Below are 20,807 nucleotides of genomic sequence, written 5' to 3'. Positions count from 1 at the left end.
ATCGAGGCGTCGTTAATGTGGTTAAACGGCTGAAAGCCGTTCTATATTTCATGATTTGGAACGGCTTAAAATCCTTCCTAACCTGCATCTTTACATAACAGGACAAGATAACTCAAAAAGATTTGAGACATCGGATTTTATAGAACTGATGTCCTACGTCTGAGACTTTAGACATCGGTTATAACCCGATGTCTAAAAATGTTATAAATTGATATCTAAAATTAATTTTTTTTTTCTTTTCTTGGTACTTGCCTATTACCCACGGTTACAATATATCCAAATAGAGAACATCGAGTTCTCTATCACATTGATTTATACAAAAAAAAAAGAGTTGCAATAAGTCATAATTTACAAATTCAAAATTACAATGCATCGATAAACCATTCACAATCATTACATGAGCACAAGTGCTTACAAGGAAGCAATGCCATCACTCCCATCCCTCTCTATCTTCTTTAAGATCCCCACAATGCCCGCAACTACCAATAAAAGAATTCTTTCGTGTCACTACATTGCATACTCTCACGATGAGCTTCCGCACCTTCAAAAGAGTGTTTGAAACAAGTGCTCCTGATCAATCAAAGATGATGCAAATAAGCTTCCACTCTCAAAGATGATGCAGATAGCTGTCTAATCAATTATTTCACTATCTATGGAACACAATAAATAGCTATTGTTTTACAAAGAATTATTGATGGAGGAATGTGATTCATGTCAATATAGTTGGGATAGAGGTGGTGATGATTATATAGCAAAAATTGTCGTGGGTCATAATGGTGATGATGATGATATAGCAAAATTTGTCACAGGTTATAATTACTAGCACAAATGTAGTAAAAAGTCATTTTCCCAAAATGTGACTCACCTAAATTTTACTTTTATAAGGATCCCAAATTTATCGAAGTCCATGTCATGCTCATCTGAAATACATCATAAAAAATGAAATGAAAACCAGGAGAACTGTTTTCGAAGTAAATTTGTTAACAACCGTGGGAATGAAACTAAGTACCCAATGAAACTTCTCCAGCAACAACCATCTCTTGGAAGTTTCGACTGAATGTCTCGTTTATCTGAGCAACAAGGTTTCTCAAAGTTGAAAGCTAGTTTTCCTACAAAATCTCTTAGATCAGAAAATTATTTTTCAAGCAATGACAACTAGTTTACAATTCTTCAGAAATATTATCTTGAATTACAGCTTCCAATTCCTCAACTAGTTTTAGTTTTACACAAAAAACTCATGTGAAATCGACATGTGTAATAAATATTCTATAATTTTTCATTATAAATACATGCACTCTTCTTCAAAGTTTATTGAAGAATTTTTCTCCTCATTTTATTTCTCAATGTTCGAGCATATAGTTCAATCAATTTATGCTCCACACCACACCACGAGGATATAGGTCTGATCCCATCTTGCACACTTAAATAAGCTTTTTAGGTGGCCCTTGGCTACCTTTGTAAGGTAAAAGTTTTCTCAAGCATGGTTTGAATTTCTTGTTAAAATTATATAAACATCAATATTTTTTTTTACCTTAATTTTTACCCTTTTTGAATTTATCAAATCATTAGTTTTCTAGGAGAAGAGGTTGAATGTTTGATTTTTTTCAAGTTAAAAAATCCTTTAACTTGAGGTAGTATGATTTATTGAAAATCACAAAGCAAGTGAAGTGGTTTATTTTTTAAAATCATATTCACTATAAATCCAAAAAAAATTTGAGTTTTTTAAGGGATGACAAAAAGTTGTTCTACCAAAACATGCCCGGAAAATTGAAAATTTCCCAAACTAGTAGATTATTTATTTTATTTTAAAATAGTAAATTACCATTTTGTGTATGTTTTTGTTAAAGTGGAGAAAAATGCAGATTTTTTTAAAAAAATTTACTATAATTATAAAACAGAAATATTTATTGTTTTATAGAATAGGAAATTGTTTTCCATTTTTAGTATAAATATTTTAATTGTTATTATTGTTTTCGATATTAAAATGACTACTCTGCTGTCTTCAAGATTTTTCAATTTTTGTCTACTCTTTTTAAAATTTCCCCTAAAAAAAAAATTACTTAATGGTCCTTGAAGCTAACTTTTTTTTCTTCTAATTAGTCCTTGACTTTTTGGGGTGACCTGAAGAAGTCCATTTAGTAAATTCCTCTTTTCTAATCAGTTCTCAGGTTATAATAATTTTGAAATACCAAAACTATCGCTTTTTCTTCTTCTTCGCATACTTAGGTTTTCCAATGATGATTCTAATTATTTTCGATGATGTTTTATCTGAATGACAAATGGAAATGATATAGTTCTCATTTAAAATTTTTAAATGTATATTTTTTCCCATGGTTTATAACAAAAACTGAAGCTAGTTTTTCAATTCTCTTACATTTATTTATTTATTTATCAAAATCGATCAAAGATAGTTCTTTTGGTTTGAAATCATCTATGCAAGTCATTATGTAGTGTTTTAAGTCGAATTTTTAATGTGTTTTAGTTGAAAAAATTCAAAAAAATGAAATTGGGAAAATTTTACAGTACCAAGGTCAACAACTTTTTTTTTAAATTCAATATTTTTATTGTTTAAGTCCACAATTTTTTTAATTATTGTCGACCTCGACAATAAAAATATTGAACTTAAAATAAAAATTGCCGACCTTGGCGTTTTAAATTTACTTGATTTCGTTTTTTCAACTAAAATACATGGAAAGAACCATCTTTGATAGAGTTTGATAATAAAAAAAACTAAGTAAATGTATATGAAAAACCCTAGTTTTTTTTTTAGAAACATCTTCAAAATGGTTGAAAAAATCATTGAAAATGGCTTCTTCTTCCTTCTCAAATCCTTTTCACTGGAATGGAATCTCCAAAACTTGATCGAAATATTCGTGAATAATTAATAAAAAGGGTGGGTTCCCTAAAAAAAAACCAGCTTACCGATATAAAAAATAAAAAAATAAAAAAATAAAAAAACAAGAAAACTCGATTGAAACAGAGCAGAATCTTACACGTTAGTTTTGCAACCTCCATTTGTCGCTCGAGCTTCGTTCCTCCCTCCTATAAATATCCATAGATACTCTCACAGATTTCCATCACTGTATCTATTCATAGGTCTTAACAGATCTTGCTTGTTTCCTGAAATTCGTGATAGTCAGATGCGAAAATGGCGATAGTTTTGATAGGGATTCACGCATTGAGATGTATGTTAATCTTATCTCTTGAATGTGGTGGTGTTCTTAAGTACATTTAGTTTTCAGAAGAAGAGTTATGCTTTTCTGATTTTGAGGGCAGAAGTGATTGCAGGAAGGTTTCTGTTTCCAGAAAATCTGTATTTTAATGGATGGGATCCATTGGATCAGACTTTGTTGATCCTGAACTGATCCAATAAGTTATCAAATATGATCCTTAATGGATAAAAATAAAAATTCTTGATTCGGATCAGTGTCCAAAAATGGCTGAGATGTGAAAAGAAATTTCCTAAAGATAAGTGAAGGTTTCCTAGGGATCTGTTTCTTGTTCATCTAGGATACATGTACAACAACTGCTTAGTGTTTGCTTAGAGAGTGTACACTAACATATAATATTTACAGTGGTGATCCAACAGTGTTTGAGCTGTTTTGGCAAAGAATGAGCTACTACGCTGATATTGGGCCCCTTTGTTGGTTCTTGGAATCTGAATTCGCCAAACAGGTAAAAAGATTACACAACTTGATGGGGAACGCTGAGATGGAGGACTGAAACATTGTGATTGGGACCAATTCAACTCAGCTCTTTCAAGCTGTACTCTACACTCTTTCTCCTACAGATGCGACTGAGCCCATCGACGTAGTATCGGGCGCTCCTTATTACTCTGTGAGTTTCCTTAAATCCCTTTAATTTATATCTGATCTCAGTGTTTTAATTTATATCTGATCTCAGTGTTTATATCTTACCTAACTGCATGTGTTAGTAAGTAATAATTTGTCCATGTGAGACAATGGAAGGAAATGGATTGATTTTGAGACCATATTCTACTAAAACCCCAAGTTAGGTCCAGTAAGTTTTCTTATCCATTTTGGAGCTTTTCTTTCCTTTGTTTTTGTTTTGTTTTGTGAGCAAATTTCATGAATAGAGAGACCATACTATGACAAGACGACCATGAGTATAACGGGCCTATGGTTCTGTGCCCTTGCCACATCAGCACGTACCCAACCCCATGCATTCATCACAACTTAATAGGAAAATGCTGAACTGACTTCGTTGGACACTATGTTCAACACTGCACTGACATGCCAATGCATAGAGAATTGTAGATTTTTTAACTTGTACCTCAAGTCATCTATGCATTGCCATGACAGCGCAGTGTTGAACACGGTTCCAAACAAAGTCAGGGTAGCACGACTCTTGTGCATAAGACCCAAAAGTCAAAGAGTCATGTCGGAGTGACCTTAAAATTGGCATTGTTTCACACATTGCTGATGTGGAGTTGCACCAATGTGGTAGATGTCTTCAATTTTAGAATTGACTAATGATAAAATTGTTGGAAATATCTACAATTTTTCCAGATTTTTGTGATTGAGTGGATCTTTTTGAGCTACGATTTAAATGGGTCTCATTATTTATTTGTGGCGGGACCACTTGGAAACTTATTCTTCTCATTGAAGAGAATAGTTTCATGTATTTAGTTGTCAAAATTCCATTTTGGGTGAATGACAAATCGGCTCCAAACAACCCCTTAATTTCTATTAGAGAACACCTCTTGATTTGGAATGGGCACACCCCTTAATTCAGGAAAGACAAACTTCTTGATTTTTAAGGGACACACCCCTTAATTCAGAGAGGACACACCTCTTGGTTTTCATGGGTGTCTGTTGATAGTATGTATAAACTTGATGTGTAAATTACAGAGATAGAGATTTAAGATATGGACTTTGAGTAAATCAGATTCATTCCACAGGGACAGTAAAGATTCAAATATTCATTCGAATTGAGAACTAAAACAGAGTTGAAAACAGATTGGTTTCAAAACAAAACAGATTTGTTGAACAAACAAAATGGAAATTAACTTGTAATTGAAATAAAAACAGAAAGTAGAGATTGAAGATCTAAGAAAGAGGGCTTAGAGAAGTCAATTCAGCCTTTGCAAATCATCAATAAAGTATATTTAATTCCAAGAATAATTCAATCCATGTAGCAAGTCATTGCTCATGGATCGGAAGGTGGAGTAGTTTAATCATTAAAGGTAACCAAAGGTTATTCATGAAAATCTAGATTTAATTGAGATTGCCTAACTTATATTTAGACTCTTCACAGAGCATAGCCGTTCTTGAACTTATCTAAGTAATGGCTATCAAAGCTTGAATAAAAAATATAAACTAGATCATCTAATCAAAGGAGAATTTTCAAAATAATTAACATATAAGTAAAATAAGGAATTAAAACTACATTAAAGGGATGAACTTGCTCCGGCATCCTTGATCTCTCTAAGGAGGATCTAACCACTCATTGCAAGGTTCATAGTTACAGCAATAACAAAAGGAAGAAGATGATGTAAGATGAAGTTATACTTTTGATTCATTTTTTAAATGGTTCTCCAAAGAATTACAAAAAGAACTAAAGAAACAATTGATCATCTTACTACTATAAAAAATCTTTCTAAAAGCAAAATCAGGAAAAATGCAGAGAAATTAGGGAGAAGAAGAGGGTCAAGAGGGACCCCTTCTTTGAAATCAACCCTTTAATTTATAACATTCGTAATCGGGTTATTGGGTCAACTTTTCGGATGATTTGATTTGAAAAAACCATTAGTTATAACGACCGAAGTATCTTGAACATCTTGTGTGAATCTCGAGGCAAGATGGCTCTATATCATCGCGGAGCACTAGGGAGCCACCGCAGAGCGATGACGTGGTAGCTTTTGTTGCTTATCTTCAGTGAAGTTTCTCCTTTTTGCTTGCTCATTGTAATTGAGTTTATTATGTTGTTTGGTAACTTCCACGTGCACTTTATTTATCTGCATTTTAGCAATAATATCTCATTAGCTTCATTAATTGGAGAAACAATTTAATTTTGTAATTATTTACAAGGACTAACATTTAAAATGTGATAGAATTTGTGAAATTACGGTCCCAAAATCCCATTATTGGGACCTTATCATCTGTTTGTTCTGTAAGGACACCTCTTTTGATTTTGGGTTGTCTCTTACGAGACACATATTTCCTTTTCCAAGAGACATTATGTCTCTTAGAACCATCTTTTCCCAAGAGAAACCTTGTCTCTTAAAATTCTATAAATAGGTCATTTTGACCTTAGTTTTTCTAATTAAAAAAAAAATTCTCTTCTTCTCTGCTATTTTAAATTGCTTGCATTCTGATTTCTCGTATGCATTCTTTGGGAGTACGACATTAGCGTTTGGTTTACTAGATGTGTAGATTGAAGTGTTACCTCTACATGTGTGATCGTTGTATCTTGAGAGACAATTGTTCATTGATCCGTGAGCACCAAGTTGCGGGAACAAAATTGTCTTAAGGACATTGTGTTCAACATAAGCCTCGATCAATTCTAATTTTGTTCGATTCTCAAGTATCTACCGGATAACAAAAACGAAGTGCTAAAATATATGCGGCTTATGTGGTAAATGCACAGAACTCGAACCATAGATCTTTTTCCCTTTTGTATCCCAAAGAAAAAGATATATGGTTCAATGCACTTGCCACGTCAGCTGTGTATAGGTTGTGTATGTTTTAGCGCGTCCCTTTATCACCATTCTTTAAAATTAAAAATGAAAAATTTACAGTCTTTCTAATCTAATATACTTTCCTTTTGCTCAACAAATAAATAAATAAATAAGACTAGTTCCTAATACTTTTTCTCTTTAAATTGGATTTCTAACTTGGAATTTCTAGTAATATTTCTCGTCTCTAATATAAATTGGTTCCCATTTACTTGTTCACTGCTTGCAGTCATCTCCATTAGTGACAGACTATTCGAAGTCGGGCGTTGTATAAATGGGCAGGTGACGCATATACATAGAACAAGGGGAGGTCCTATATCGAGCTTGTCACCTCCTCAAACAATCCCGATGGATATATTCGACAACCTGTCGTCGTTAACCAAAGTGGAGGGATCGTAGCACACAATCTAGCATACTATTGGCCCCAATATACTCCAATTACTTCTCCTGTTGATCATGACCTAATGCTTTTCACTGTCTCCAAAAGCATCGGCCATGCTGGGACTCGAATTGGGTAAGTTGAATGCGACATCATCCTTCCTGTCCCGGATTGATTATAACTTATAAGAAGTTCACAAATGTTATAAAAAAAAGTTCCTTGACCAACCTTCAGGTAGGCCTTGGAATTAGAGACGCAGAAATTGCAAAGAGGATGACTAAATTCATTGAGCCCCATCCCATAGGTGCTTCAAAGGATTCACAGCTTCGTGGAATGAAAATCCTTGAAGTGGTATCTATTAGTTATGAACATTCGGGCAACCCTGATCAAACACATATCTTCTTTGAATATGGTCTTCATCTAATGAAAGATAGATGGGAAGGACTACAAGATGCAGCCAAACAAAATGAGATGTTCAGTTTTCCAGAGTTCACATTCAATTTCTGCAACTATGATGGTGAGGTTGTCGAGCCACATTCTGGTAATGAGAGTATAAATGATTGATAGTAATTTTATGTTTCCATTTATTTATGCATGATTACCATTTCAAATTAACTAAGAGCTTGAATTTTTTTAATTTTTTTTTTAATGCAGCCTTTGCTTGGTTAAGATGTGAAGGAGATGTAGAGGATTGTGAAAGCTTCTTGAGAGGGCACAAGATCATTAGTAGAAGTGGGAAGCATTTCAGAAAGGATATGAAATATGTAAGGGTTAGTATGTTGGACAGATATAGAACATTTAAACTCTTTGTAGAGAAGTTGTCAAGTATCAGCTAATGACATCGAGAAAGAGAAAAAATCTTTTACAAAATGAAACGATTCAAATTTAAGAGATCTGTAATGAATCATCCTATCAATGGCCTTATTTAGACATTTTCTTGATCTTTTTGTACTCTTGTATGTTGAGGATTAATGTGAAATCTACCCCTTGCTTAAGATAAGGGAGGGGATCCTCTGTGGTACTTTTATCCTACAGATACATGTAGTTCATTTAGATGGTTGAGAGGGTGCCACATGATCCATTCGTTGAAATGTTGGAGTTTGGTGACCATTCATTGTCAATCTATTTGATCAGGTTTAAAAATATATTTTTTAAACTGTTTTAGTCCTAATAGTTTGGCGACCGTCCATTTTTTGCAAATCAATTTTGATGTGGTTAGAAGTTTTGGAATTGATAGATTCTTGGTTAGGATGATCTCCTCAGCATAGAAACCATCCCGATCACCAAAAATCAGTTTATTCCAAAACTTCTAACCCATCTAGGACAAACCACGTTGGCTAAATAGTTGGCTGTCGAACATGACCCTATATATATATGGGGAATGCTCTCATCCAAGACCTCATGGAAATCTTAGTATTTTCCAATACTTTCACTTTTTAATAATACCTCTACTAATTTTGTCTTTTAGTGAAAAAGACAAGATCATGTTGGTCTTTTACATAAAAATATACTTTTTTTTTTTACATAATACATGTATTTTTTATTTGAATATTAGAGGGGGGGGGGGGTGCAGACCCCCAACTAGAAAAAAAAAATGACTACAATCTTTCGTAAATATGCCTATTGGCATCTTTACAATGTTCATAAGATCACTTAGGAAGTTCATGGGGTCCAAGACAATTCTGCCCAAGGAAGATAGATGGGAAGTTAAAAAATCAGTTGCTTGGTTACATTCTGTCACACTCCAAGTTTCAAGATCCATAACTTGACCTATTACCATTATTTAAACTGTGATCCATAACCTAGGGGTGATTTAGGAATAATCCACTTACTCACATCGGCAAAAAATACGTGATGAACCTAACTAAAAACATTATATAAATCCATTTTTTGGAAACATTCACATAGGACAGCTCAACTCACCTTCAATAAAAAAATCATAACTTATTTTTTATCAGAATTTAATGCAACACCCCATTTTGGAAAGATGGTTGAAATAACCATAATATAAAAATACTAAACCAAATAAAATATTTATTTTTTGTCTGGTATAAAAATACCTAACAAAAGTTTTGTACTATGACACAATTTAGGATTTAAAAACACATCGTGTGACTTCTAAAATTTGTACACATTTCAGTTCATATTGTAAAGTAGAGATTTTAAATTCTATAGAAATTAATGAAATGTGGAACTTAAGAAAAATATGAAATGTATATTAAAATCACTGTTTGGCATGTGAAATATTTTTTTAGAAACAGAGGTACAAAATAGGTTTCCTACAACCCTATTCAGTAGGTTGGACAGTAAAATCTGAAATAAATATTTCTGTCATTTAATTGGTATAGGACTAAAACTATGTCGACGTTAACCTAATCCTAAAAAAAATCAGAATCAAAGGAGAAGTCTAAGTAGGGATTGCGACAATATAAAGTAGGTTTTGTTTTCTATTCATTTATGTTGTCCACTAATAGCGACAACAAAGACGACTTGCTTTAAAATATAATAAATAAGTTTTTAAAAAATTCTAAAAATATATAAGGATATGTGCGTGTGAGTTAAAAAATTCTTCCAAATGGTATCACATCATTTCAACAACAAATGAAAATTCTATAACCTTTCTCGTGAAACATGTTAAAAGAAATCAGCAACATTACAAATCTTCTTTTCTAAATCAATTAATAACCAATGTCTTTAAACTGAAAATCTTTCACATTTATCCAATAAATTAGTTTAAAACAATTCTAATAAGCATAAGATAACCTCAAGAAGTCTCCCCAAAACCCCATACACAAATAACATGGAACCAAATCAACTCAAGAAATAAAATAAAGCAAATCGCCGAAGATGATCTCAACGACTCTAATGTGTCTTCATTGAAATCTGAAATTTTTGACATAAAATGTCGGTAAGTGGAGCCCAATAGGAGTAATATGACACCTATCCACATAGTAAAAAATAATAGAAAGGAATACATCAAATTGCATATGATATAATGATAGTAAAATAAAATAAAACAATTATTTCAATACTTCATAAATAAGAAAATCGCTAAATCATTTTCTTCCCAACCATTTTATCCTTGGTTTGGCTAAACCACCATATTTAATTCAGTTATTTTATTATCGGTCTGGCGAAACAGCAAACTACCCCATTCTAGGGCCTTCCTCGAGGGCTTAAGGGTCTTGCACCAAGGACTTACGCCTTACTTGTTTTACACTATCATTTGTCCTTATAAAAATTGTTTTCTTTTTATATTACTCAAAAATCATATGGACCATTCATCCTTAGCATGGAATGACCAAAATCATACAACATTCATGCATACAATATCATTAGATTATATGATTATTATCATTTTTATTTTATTTTTATTTTTATATCATGTTTTAACAATGAGATATATGCAAGCATGGTTTATTTCTTTTATATCACTATTAAACTAAGTTAAGGGGGTCAAATCCTACCTTAATTGAATTCTAGATTATTTCCGGTTGAGTCACACGTTCTTCACACATCCTTACCTCATGGTCTTCTTTTCTTTCTATTTGAAAGTCTTCACACAACCTAATCCCTTTTTCCCTCTTTATTTTTCTCTCTTTTTCTTTCTTAAGGATGAGATTAAGTTTTAAAATAAAATAAAGGTGTGCTCCTAAAAATTTCTGGAATAATGTCACCACATATTATTTCATTTATTTACTTTAAATATTAATTCTCCTACTAATTTAGGTCACTCACAAATTAAGAAAATTTTTAACTATCTTAAAATTATTTCCTTACTTCAACATGAATATAAAATATTTGAATTTTAAAAATAATTTCTTACTTGAGCCCACTCTATTTAAGAAATGATTTTAAAGTTTGAATAACTTCCTAATCAATTCTCATATCATCTTTATTATTTTATTTTTCTATATTATTATTAAAATAAACAAGGAAACAAAACACTTATTAAAGACCATCACAATATGTAAGTTTTCTATAAATTTTATTTGTATTTTATTTAAAGATTTAATGATACCAAAATAAGACTCAATGTATTCCAAAAATAATTCCAATAATTTTAACTTGATTAAGGAGGTTTTTTGAATAATTCTTTTAAAACCTATGATTACACCAATGTTTCATAAAATCCCTTAATTTTAAATTAAATAAAAAGATCACTTCCTTTACATTATAACACCACTGTCAACTAATCATTTTCACAGTGACTCATTTATTCTTGTTTTAATAAATACTATCCACATCACATGATCTTCTATGATTTGAGATACTAATTTATCTACTAGATTTATTTATTGAGTCCATACATTTTTATTAATAACCCAATTATATAAAGTCAAAATTCTATATAAGTAGCCACTTTTATCTCATAATTTTTTTTTATAAATTTTTTAACAATGAATGGAAACATGACATTAATCAATATTTTTATTTTATAATTGACTTTAAACTTTGACAACTAATTGTCTAACATAATAAATTATCGAAATATATATTATGAAACTACCATATGTTAAAACAAAAATATTGATTATAATATATCACAATTAAAGAGATTTTCAAGAGTATTATTTATAAAATAATTTCATGGGTTTTTAGATCAGAGGTATTACACATTCTTTAAAGTAGAAGCTGTGATTCTTTGGATTTGGTCTGCTCTAGTCTTAAAAGCTTTAATTAGTCTTTCTTCTCTCCAAGGCACTTTGTGCTCCCCATTGATGTTGTTTATAGCCACTTTTGAGTCTACCCTGACCTTCAAGGAGTGGAAGCTTAAATCACCCCTTTAACATAACTTGCAACTCATGGAACAAAACTGACTTCCCTTGGAATTGTTCAGCAAGAGCTCTGATTGTGCAGCCATTACCATATCTAATAATAGCATCCTCTGCTTCAATGTTGTCTCTAAGGGACCCATCAGAGTTCAAAACATGGAAATTCTCCGGAGTCTTGTTCCATGAGCATTTTCACTGGCACCTTTATTTCTAACTTAGGGGACAGGTTCCATGAGGACATAAACTTCTCTAGACAAGGCATTGTCTTCTGAGCAAGCTTCTAGGCTTTAGATTCAAAGTTAGACATTTCTGAAATTAAGGACTCCAAAGAGATCTAGGGGGTTTTAGCAATTCTGGAACAACCATCTGCATCTTTTACCCAAATATGGTGTATGAAGGCATTAAAGGCATGCTTTTTAACCATAGAGCTGAGAGACTTACGCTTGAAATTATTGCATGCCCACTCCACTTCAGAGTTCCAATTTCTATTTTATGGTGGATGTTGGATCTTCTTAGAAATCTTTGCCACAGATCGTAAGAGAAATCACATTCAAAGAAAATGTGGCCCTCAAATTCAGTTAAATTTATGCAAAAACAACAGCTACAGTTCTGGGTGATACCCCTAGCCATCAATTTGTCTTGGATTTGGAGGCCCTTACTAAGACCCAGCCACGAGGTAGCACTATGACGGTTGATATTATTTGGGAGCCAAACCAGGTTGTGCCATCTGACCTGGGGGCCTGTTAGTTTGTAATGCTTTGTAGGATGACTTCAACACGAAAGTTCCTTTAGGCTCTTGGGGACATGTAACTTTATCCTTCTCCGTGCTATCAAGATCCAAGGAGCTTACCTCATTCCACAAACCCCCCATACCAACAATAAGGTGCACTGGCATGTGCCATTGGTCAACTCTGGTCAGGATGCTCACCTTGGATTCTCTGTGTAATCTAGCATCGTAAGTTTCCTCTTGCTGATAGTTGTTGAACATCACTCCTTTCGAGGTCCAGGGGTCATGCCAGATGCATGCGTTACTTCCATTCCCAATTCTGTGTCACCAGACTTTGGATGGTGTCCCTCAATTGAAGAACTTTCCTCCAAATCCAAGAGGCATCAGAGGAGATCGACATTTGTCCATAAATGGCCTCCTTTAATCATATTTTTCTGAATCCAATCCACCCATATGATGTTCTTGATGGAGGCATTGTCCCAAACTTGCCTGGCTATCCCAGCTCTATTTTGAAGCTCCAGATCATGGAAGACCAACCCTCCATCCTTCTTGTCTCTGGATATTATTTTCTGTTAACACAATGCATTTTTGTGATCAAGTAGGGATATTTGAGCTACGATTCAAGTGGGTCCCATTATTTTTCTTCTTCTTCTTTGCTGTGCTGTTTAAACGTGCAAGCAAGCATTTTATTTTTCTTTTGGGCATCATTAACACACTGGTCCAATAAACCTGCATGCTACTAATAACTGGTTTACTAAGCTCGATACACACTGCTAGAGAAAGAAATCTTGCCTTCCAAGTCATAATTCTGTTGGTTATCTTAGTGATGAGAGGCTAGCAATTGATGAATTTGAGTCTGGAGGAGATGAAAGGGACTCCAAGGTATTTAACATGCATTGAGCCTTCTATGATCTACAAAGCTTGGATGATCCTTTCTTTATCCCTATTGCTAATCCCAAAGCAGTAGACATTGCTTTTGTTCATATTCATCTTGAGCCCAGAGACCTTGCTAAACCATGTCAAAGCATCCTTGATTGTTTCAGCTGATTTGGGAGTGCCTTTGAAGAAGAACATTAAATCATTGACAAATATTAAGTGGTTGATATCGGAGCCTTTGCATCTAGTCATCCGCTTTAATTTGCCTTTTCTGGTGAGATCCTTAAGCTTAGCAGAGAACTGCTCCATCACCAATTCGAATAGGTAAGTGGAGATTGGATCTTCTTGGCAAATCCATTTTTCCCCAGGGAAGTAACCTTTAAGGCTACCATTGAGGGAAACAGAGTACATAGGCAAGGAAATGCACCCCCAAATCCATGCAATAAAAATTTCTGGGAAATTCATCATCTCAAGGCAGAAAATAATTGCCTCCCTAGCAACAGTCTTCTTTTTTTTTTTTTTGTCTAAACAAGAGAGAATATTTGAAACTCCATCTCTATAACTATTCACCTTTTCCAATATACCCTATTGTGTCTCTCTCTTTTTTTTTTTTTATATAAATGTTAATTTTAGACTCCTCTTTTCATATAACATGATTTAAATGCCACATTTGTCCCTTACAAATTCTAAAGTCTTTTCATTTAATATTTTAAAAATCAAATCAAATCAATTAATCGATCCAACTCGATGGAAATTTGTCACAAATTATGTTTGATTGTGAACCACCAATTTTGCAAGATTTTCTTGCTTATAATGTTTTGTAATGTTGAGATTATAATTTGAGACAAACCTTTGTAATGTTTAGAGAATGTGTTAATTTTTAATTGGGGTGTGATAAAATAATTTAAGAAATTGGGGTGCAATAAGTTAAAGTTGGGTTGCCAATAGTAGTTCTCTTTTTTTTTTTTCCCCCTTTTAATTGGCATATAATAAGTGAAAGTTGAAGTGCCAATAGCAACACTCGATTTATTTTACATTTTTTTTATTTTTTAATGTGTTTGAATATTGTTTTAGAGTAATGAATAGATTCAAAGGTGGAAAAGTGGCTTGGAGCCTTCATTTTGAAGAACATGCCAATTTGGAGGCAACTTTTAAAGTTCTTGGTTATAGTTGTTCTAAGAGGCATTAATTAATACATGTCTAGACTTTATTTTCCTACCACAAATACCCTCAACGCTTATTTTCAAGGTGTATTTAATACACCTTAACATGTGCCCCAAGAGCACACGTTAACAAAATCATTTTTCTTGAATATGTTGTGTGCATTAATATAATACATTATATTAATTATCATACAATATAATAGTCTAACGATAAGATATTATACAATACTAATAAAACCATTCTAATATAAATATTATTATAATATTATGATATTATTATATTATTTGCATTTTTATTACGAAAACTCCCTTCGAGTTCTGATAACTTCATGAGAACCTTACTTGATCAAGTTTGCTATCCAACAGATCTTAAAAATAAGATTCACATTATTTTAAAAGATTAAATACGTATAATACCTTCAATTCTTTAAGTCAAATACCTATTTTATCTTCTATCTTCCCAAAATCATGAATAAAACCTAAAAATATATTTTTAGGATCGACTAGTGCCGCACCACCCACGACTAATTGCATTCCATCACTTAATTTTTTTTTACTTTTCGCTCCATTTGGATGGTTTCCCTCAAAATAAAAATAAAAATATCACCTTCCTTTTGTCCTTTTTTTTTTTGTTATTATTCTTTTACCATGCTCAATAGTTTAAGAAATAATACTTGTTGTATAACAAGCATATTTACAATTTAGACAAATGGAGAAGACGATGTCACCATAAGGTGAATGACCATAAATCTTAACATTATCAATCATGAAGTGCAATTAGTAGGCTAAAATAGAGATTACAAAAAAAAGTTTAATTTTCAAGGTAGGTGTGCAACCAATTACTAGTGAGTTGCAACTAGTCAAACCCTTTTTTATTTATTTATTTTATTAACAGGAAATCTAGAAGGTTGTGGCGCTGGATTGTCAATGTGATAGTGTGGGCCAATGATGATTTTGGGAGAGAGAATTGATAATAGGGTATTTAATTTAAGGATGAGCATAGGTCTTTAATATTTTAAAAGAATGTGAGTCTCAATCCAAGATTTGTTGGTTCTCAAACTTAATAAAGTAAAATTCCCTTAGAGTTGTCAAATCTCTGAGGGAGTTTTTGTAAATAAATAAATAAAATACAATAGTGAGGGTTTCTAGGTAAATCTCTAATTAAAAAAATATGTTTTTTTTTTCAAGAATTTTGCAAAGAATGCCTATGCAATAGGCGTACAAGTTCTTTTTGCTAAATAAATGTTTTGGATCTTCCTTAATTAAATCAAGTCTTATTTCGGATTTTCCCCAAAATACTTGGTAAATAAATATTACTTTCTTTCTAAAAAATAAAATTGGCATTACTTTACATGCAAATCAACAACTGTACTAAGGTATTTCATTAAAGGCTCACATGAATTTTGACAGGTGCAACGAATATTCTACAATTCAAGATAAATGAATGCTTGTAAGGTGCAAATTGATAGTTGTATCAAGGCATTACAACAGAAGCTCACGTGAACTTCGACACATGTAACAGTTACTCTAATGTATTATTATAAATAAAAAAATTAGTGCCAACTGTATCAAGGCGTTACATAAAAAACTCATATGTGAAATTGACAAGTGTGATAAATATATATATATATATTTGCTATAAATACATGCACATTCTTCGTTCAAAGTTTAGTGTAGAATGAACTATCTTCTTTCTCCTCATTTTACTTCTCAATGTTCGAGCATATAGTTCAAGCAATTTACTCTCCACACCACACCATGAGGGTACAGGTCTGATCCCACCCACCTAAATAAGATTTTTGGGTAGCCCTTGGCTACCTTTGTAAGGTAAACCCTTCCTCAAGCATGGTTTCATTTGGTTGTTAAAATTATATAAATCTTCAATATTTTTTCAGACCTAATTTTACCTTTGAGTTTATTAAGTCTTTAATTTTCTTGGAGAAGTAGGTTGCATATTTGTTTTTTTCAAGTTAAAAAATACTTTAACCTGATGTAGTATGATTGAGTTCACAAAGTGAGTGAAATTGTTCATTTTTTAAAACCATATTCACTATCAATCAAGAAAAATTAGAGTTTTTTTTAAGGGTTAAAAAAAAAAAAAAACTGTTTTACTAAAATTGAAAAATTCCCAAAGTGGTAGACTATTCATTTTGCTTATGAAAATAGTAAGTTTCCATTTTGAAAGTTAAAATAGAATTTTTTTCCAAAACTTGACCAACTTTTGAAGAAATTCCCATTATGTCTAACTATTCATTTTAATTCCCAAAATATGATGAGAGAAATCGCATTGTTTTGAAAGTAATGATCTCGCTGGTTTAGAGTAGTGAGATTGGTGATATATATATATATATTATCAAAGTGACAATCTCAGTAGTTACAAAATGATGATCTCACAACTTTAGACCAACGAGATCGTCATTTTGAAAAACTTGTGATCTGGATTTTCATGTTTTGGGAATTAAAATGAATAGTGAGACGGAATTTAAATTTTTTCTTATTCAACTCACCAAATGGTCATTTACCCATTAAATATTTTCTTTGAAGTGGAAATTTTTTTATTGTTTTATAAAGGAGAATTTTTTTTAAATTATTTTACTCAAATTATAAGTTATAACATGAAAAATATTTATTTTTTATAGAATAGGAAATTGTTTCAATTAGTATTTTCAGAATTAAAATGCTATTTTCGAAAAAAAAAAAAAAATTCTATTGTCTACCTTTTTAAGAATTTCCCCTGAAAAACCATTCATGAAAAAAAAATCAAATTTATTGGATTGATAGTGAATGCCATTATTTGAAGGAGTTTCTGTGTGTTTTGATAATTTAGTTGAGCTCTTTCAACTAGAAAAACATAGAAACATTCACGTAACTTTAAGAACCCTCTCTTTCCCCAATGAATGAGAAAAGATTCAAAAGATAAAATTCTCAAATCTAAAACGTAACAAATAGCATTTCAAAGTTGCCAAAATCAATAATTAGAACCAAAATCTCACCAACTCCAATTTTAACCTACCGAAACAGGGTGTATGGAACATGACTTTAAATCTTGTATGTGGCCAAGATGACTCGCTCGAGTGATATTGGTGTCGTTCACTAATGAGTTGGGTTAACACAACGTCTTAGGATTCACATATCTCATGAGATAAACAATGCAACTCAAGGCATATTTTGAAAATCTCAATATAGACAGTAAACCTCAATCGAGTCAACTGGGATTTTGTGTATTTTATTAAAATAAATATTATTTTAGAATTTATCTAAATAAAATAATAATTTATGTTTAAACATCTTCTACTAGATAGTTAAAAGGGTAAAAGATGAAATATAATAAAGTTAAAAGAGTATTAGTGAAAAGAGTAGTGGTGGATCTTGAGGTCACTTCAACATTATTCTATTGTAAAAAGGGAGGGAGAAGAAAGACATTAAAGTTGATGGGGGGAGAAGAAAGGCAATAAAGTAGGACTATGTGGGTTGACTTCTTTTTTTCAATCTTTATACAAGTGTGGGGTGTTGGAATTTAGAGGATTGAATTTGAAAACCCTTTAATATTTAATAGGTTTAAACCATATGATAAATCATCCCCAACTTTGCTTTATGCTTTACGCTTTATGTTTTTTACTTTATTGCTTTAAGTTTTAGTTGTTCGCATTGATTTTTTACCTTCTGTAATTTTAGTCCCACATTAATTATAAGAAAAATTATTTGCAATTCTTAAATAGTTGTACTTCTAATAATTTTAAAGTTGATAGAAGTAGTGAATGGGCTCACGGGGGCTCAAAAGAAAAACCCAAGATTCCAATTGGGATTTAGATCCACCGGTCCAAAAATCTTAATGTGTGTGTGCACGTACAACGTGCACGCAAGGGGGGGTGCAAAATCTTGAATTTATACCTCACGTGGGTGTGCGCAAAAGCCCATTTTTTGTTTTAATTATCTAGGCCCATTTTATTTAAAATTTTGAACTAGTGTATTTGTTATGGATCAACACATTCGAAGAGGTTTGTGATTGCTCTAAATAGTCACTTTCTCTTTTATTTATATCCTCTTGTTTAGTCGATTTAAAACACTACTTCATTTCTGATCTTTATTTTACCATATTTTCAACTATCAGTATACTTTTTTTTCTTCATTGAAAGAGCACACAATTCAAAGTTACGTTCCAATTAAAGTACTCTTTTGGAAATGTGAGTTGTTATATCTTGGAGAACGAATGCCTACAGATTGTGATACCGTAGCAGGAGCGAATTTTGTTTTAAGATAATGCTTTGTGCATACCTCAACCATTATTTTTAGGTAATATTTTTCTGTTACATTCAATTTGAAAATCAATAATTGTTTCAAACTTCTTCTCTCTTTTTCCATAAGAAATCAATACTCCAGAGAATAACATGGGGTCCATTGTTATGTTTTATTAGAGCAAAAATCTCACTTTGACCATGCTAATTTCACTCACCAAAACATAGCAGAATCCAACACGTTAAGGTTAGTCACCTCCATTTATAACTTGAGCTTCTTCATCTCTTTCATCCCTCTCTCCTACAAATCTCCATAGAAAATCTCACAGATTTCCATAATTGTATCTATTCAAATAAAATTTGACAAATCTCTCTAGTTTCCTGCAATTTGCGATATTCAAATATCAAAATGGGAAAGTTTTGAAAGGGACTCACATTTACGTATTGAGATATATTCTTATCTGTTGCGTTGAATGTGGCATGGTTGTCAAGTAAATTTAGTTTTTAGGAGAGTTCTCTTTTTCTTAGTTTGAGAACATAAGCGGTTTCAAGAAGGCTTCTATTTCGAGGGAAGATGTGTGGTGTTTAAGAGATGAAAGTGAATTCTTTTTTGAGTCATGCTGGGGTGACACAAGGGTGACAAAAACTCATGGTGTCGTGCACAGTACCCTAGATGCTTTTCTACAAGATACGAGTAAAAAGCATCTACAGTTATGTGCACGCCACCACATTATTTTTGTCACCTTTGTGTCTCCGTTTGTGTCATTCCAAAATTTTCCTTCTTTTCTTTTAGAAAAAATATTTTCATAGATTCATCTAGATTTGAAGTTTAGGTATATTTTCGAGAAGAAATCTTTAAAAAATCTGTATTTTCCCTTTTATATTATATACAATTGAAATAATTGGATCAGATCGGATCGGGTCTAGGATTGTTAATGAATGGATCGGACCAAAAATGGATCAGATCATTGTTGGATATTGGGTTTTTATTGGATCTTGATAATACAGTCGAAATCTGATCATAATGGTCTTGATATACTAAAAATTAAAAAACTTCATAGATTCAAAATTAAAAAAAAAAAAAAAAAAAGCATGTCATATAATTTACATTCTCACATTTTATGGGATGGGACGGATCAGACTTGATTGATCTAGAACTGATCCAACAGGTTATCAAATATGTTCCTTTACGGATCAGAATAAAAATTCTTGATTCAGATGCATGTCCAAATGGCTGAGTTGAGAAGATTTCTCTTTCTAAAGATCAGTGAAGGTTTCCTAGGGATCTGTTTTCTTGTTCATCTTGGCTTCGCATGTACAGTAATTGTAAACTAATTAAAATGTAATATTTACAGTGGTGATCCAACAATGTTTGAGCTGTTTTGGCGAAGAATGGAAGAGAAATGTACGATTGTGATCCCTCATCCCTGGCTGGCAATCAACTTACAAGTTGGTTATTTTTGGCAATTTGACCAGAGAATGTGGGATGGTTACTAGATTTAGTTTTTGAGAGAATTCTTCTTTGAGTTTAAAAGGGTGAAGAACGAAGGCTCATTCAGGAACAATTTTGTTATTGGAAAGAAGGAGAGAGGTTCGATGAATTGTGGTGCTTCGAAGCAAGGCGAGGACGGAGGGAAGGCGGTCTCTTCGGACTCTGTTATAAATCTTGATCAGTATGTGTTCTTAGACTTTTTCTTCAGATTTTCTTAACTTCAAGCCAGGTTTGAAGCTTTAACACCAAACGTACGGTTAGGATGGGAGCAAAAACTCAGATACTCTCATCTTAGCCGCATGTTTGATTTTCAGTGTCAGCTTCTTTTGCTGACTAGAATTTGCGAGACTGTCAATGGATCGGATAGAAACAATATGATATTTACTGGATCGCATCCTTGTTGAATTGGGTTTTCATTGGATCGTTGCAATTAGGATCCAGATGTTGTCCGAGTCCTGGATCG

The 20,807-nt window shown here is 32.4% G+C and overlaps 1 protein-coding gene, 1 long non-coding RNA gene and 1 pseudogene across 5 annotated transcripts in view; 2 read left to right on the top strand and 1 right to left on the bottom strand.

The window, feature by feature from the left end:
- The window catches only part of LOC147398782 (tryptophan aminotransferase-related protein 2-like), a 33,542-nt gene that overhangs the window by 9,205 nt on the left and 3,530 nt on the right, over positions 1–20,807 (top strand). Inside the window, exon 1 of one of the 3 annotated variants that reach the window (XM_086448091.1) lies at positions 16,409–16,444. The exons of 1 other annotated variant lie outside the window; for it this stretch is intronic. Coding sequence is in view for 1 of the 2 variants with exons in the window: in XM_086448090.1 (XP_086304216.1) it covers positions 20,449–20,525 (77 nt within the window). In the remaining variant the exon portion in view is untranslated. Of the gene's footprint in view, positions 1–16,408; positions 16,445–20,426; positions 20,526–20,807 lie in introns of those variants that run through there. One more of the 3 variants, XM_086448090.1, reaches the window with a different exon arrangement.
- On the bottom strand, positions 330–1,204 carry LOC147398784 (uncharacterized). The gene is made up of 3 exons (XR_015180029.1): positions 1,010–1,204; positions 866–920; positions 330–570 (listed from the first exon to the last, which is right to left on the bottom strand). It is a non-coding gene; the product is annotated as an uncharacterized LOC147398784 (long non-coding RNA).
- Positions 3,149–7,991, top strand: LOC147398783 (tryptophan aminotransferase-related protein 2-like; annotated as a pseudogene). Its single transcript, XR_015179579.1, has 5 exons — positions 3,149–3,225; positions 3,546–3,837; positions 6,927–7,215; positions 7,311–7,617; positions 7,731–7,991. The product of XR_015179579.1 is annotated as a tryptophan aminotransferase-related protein 2-like (transcript).

The sequence above is a fragment of the Akebia trifoliata genome, chromosome 7, assembly GCF_017979445.1.
Source record: "Akebia trifoliata isolate Shusen 1 chromosome 7, ASM1797944v1, whole genome shotgun sequence".
In the NCBI taxonomy this organism is placed as follows: domain Eukaryota; kingdom Viridiplantae; phylum Streptophyta; class Magnoliopsida; order Ranunculales; family Lardizabalaceae; genus Akebia; species Akebia trifoliata.
This window is presented reverse-complemented; position numbering and strand designations above follow the sequence as displayed.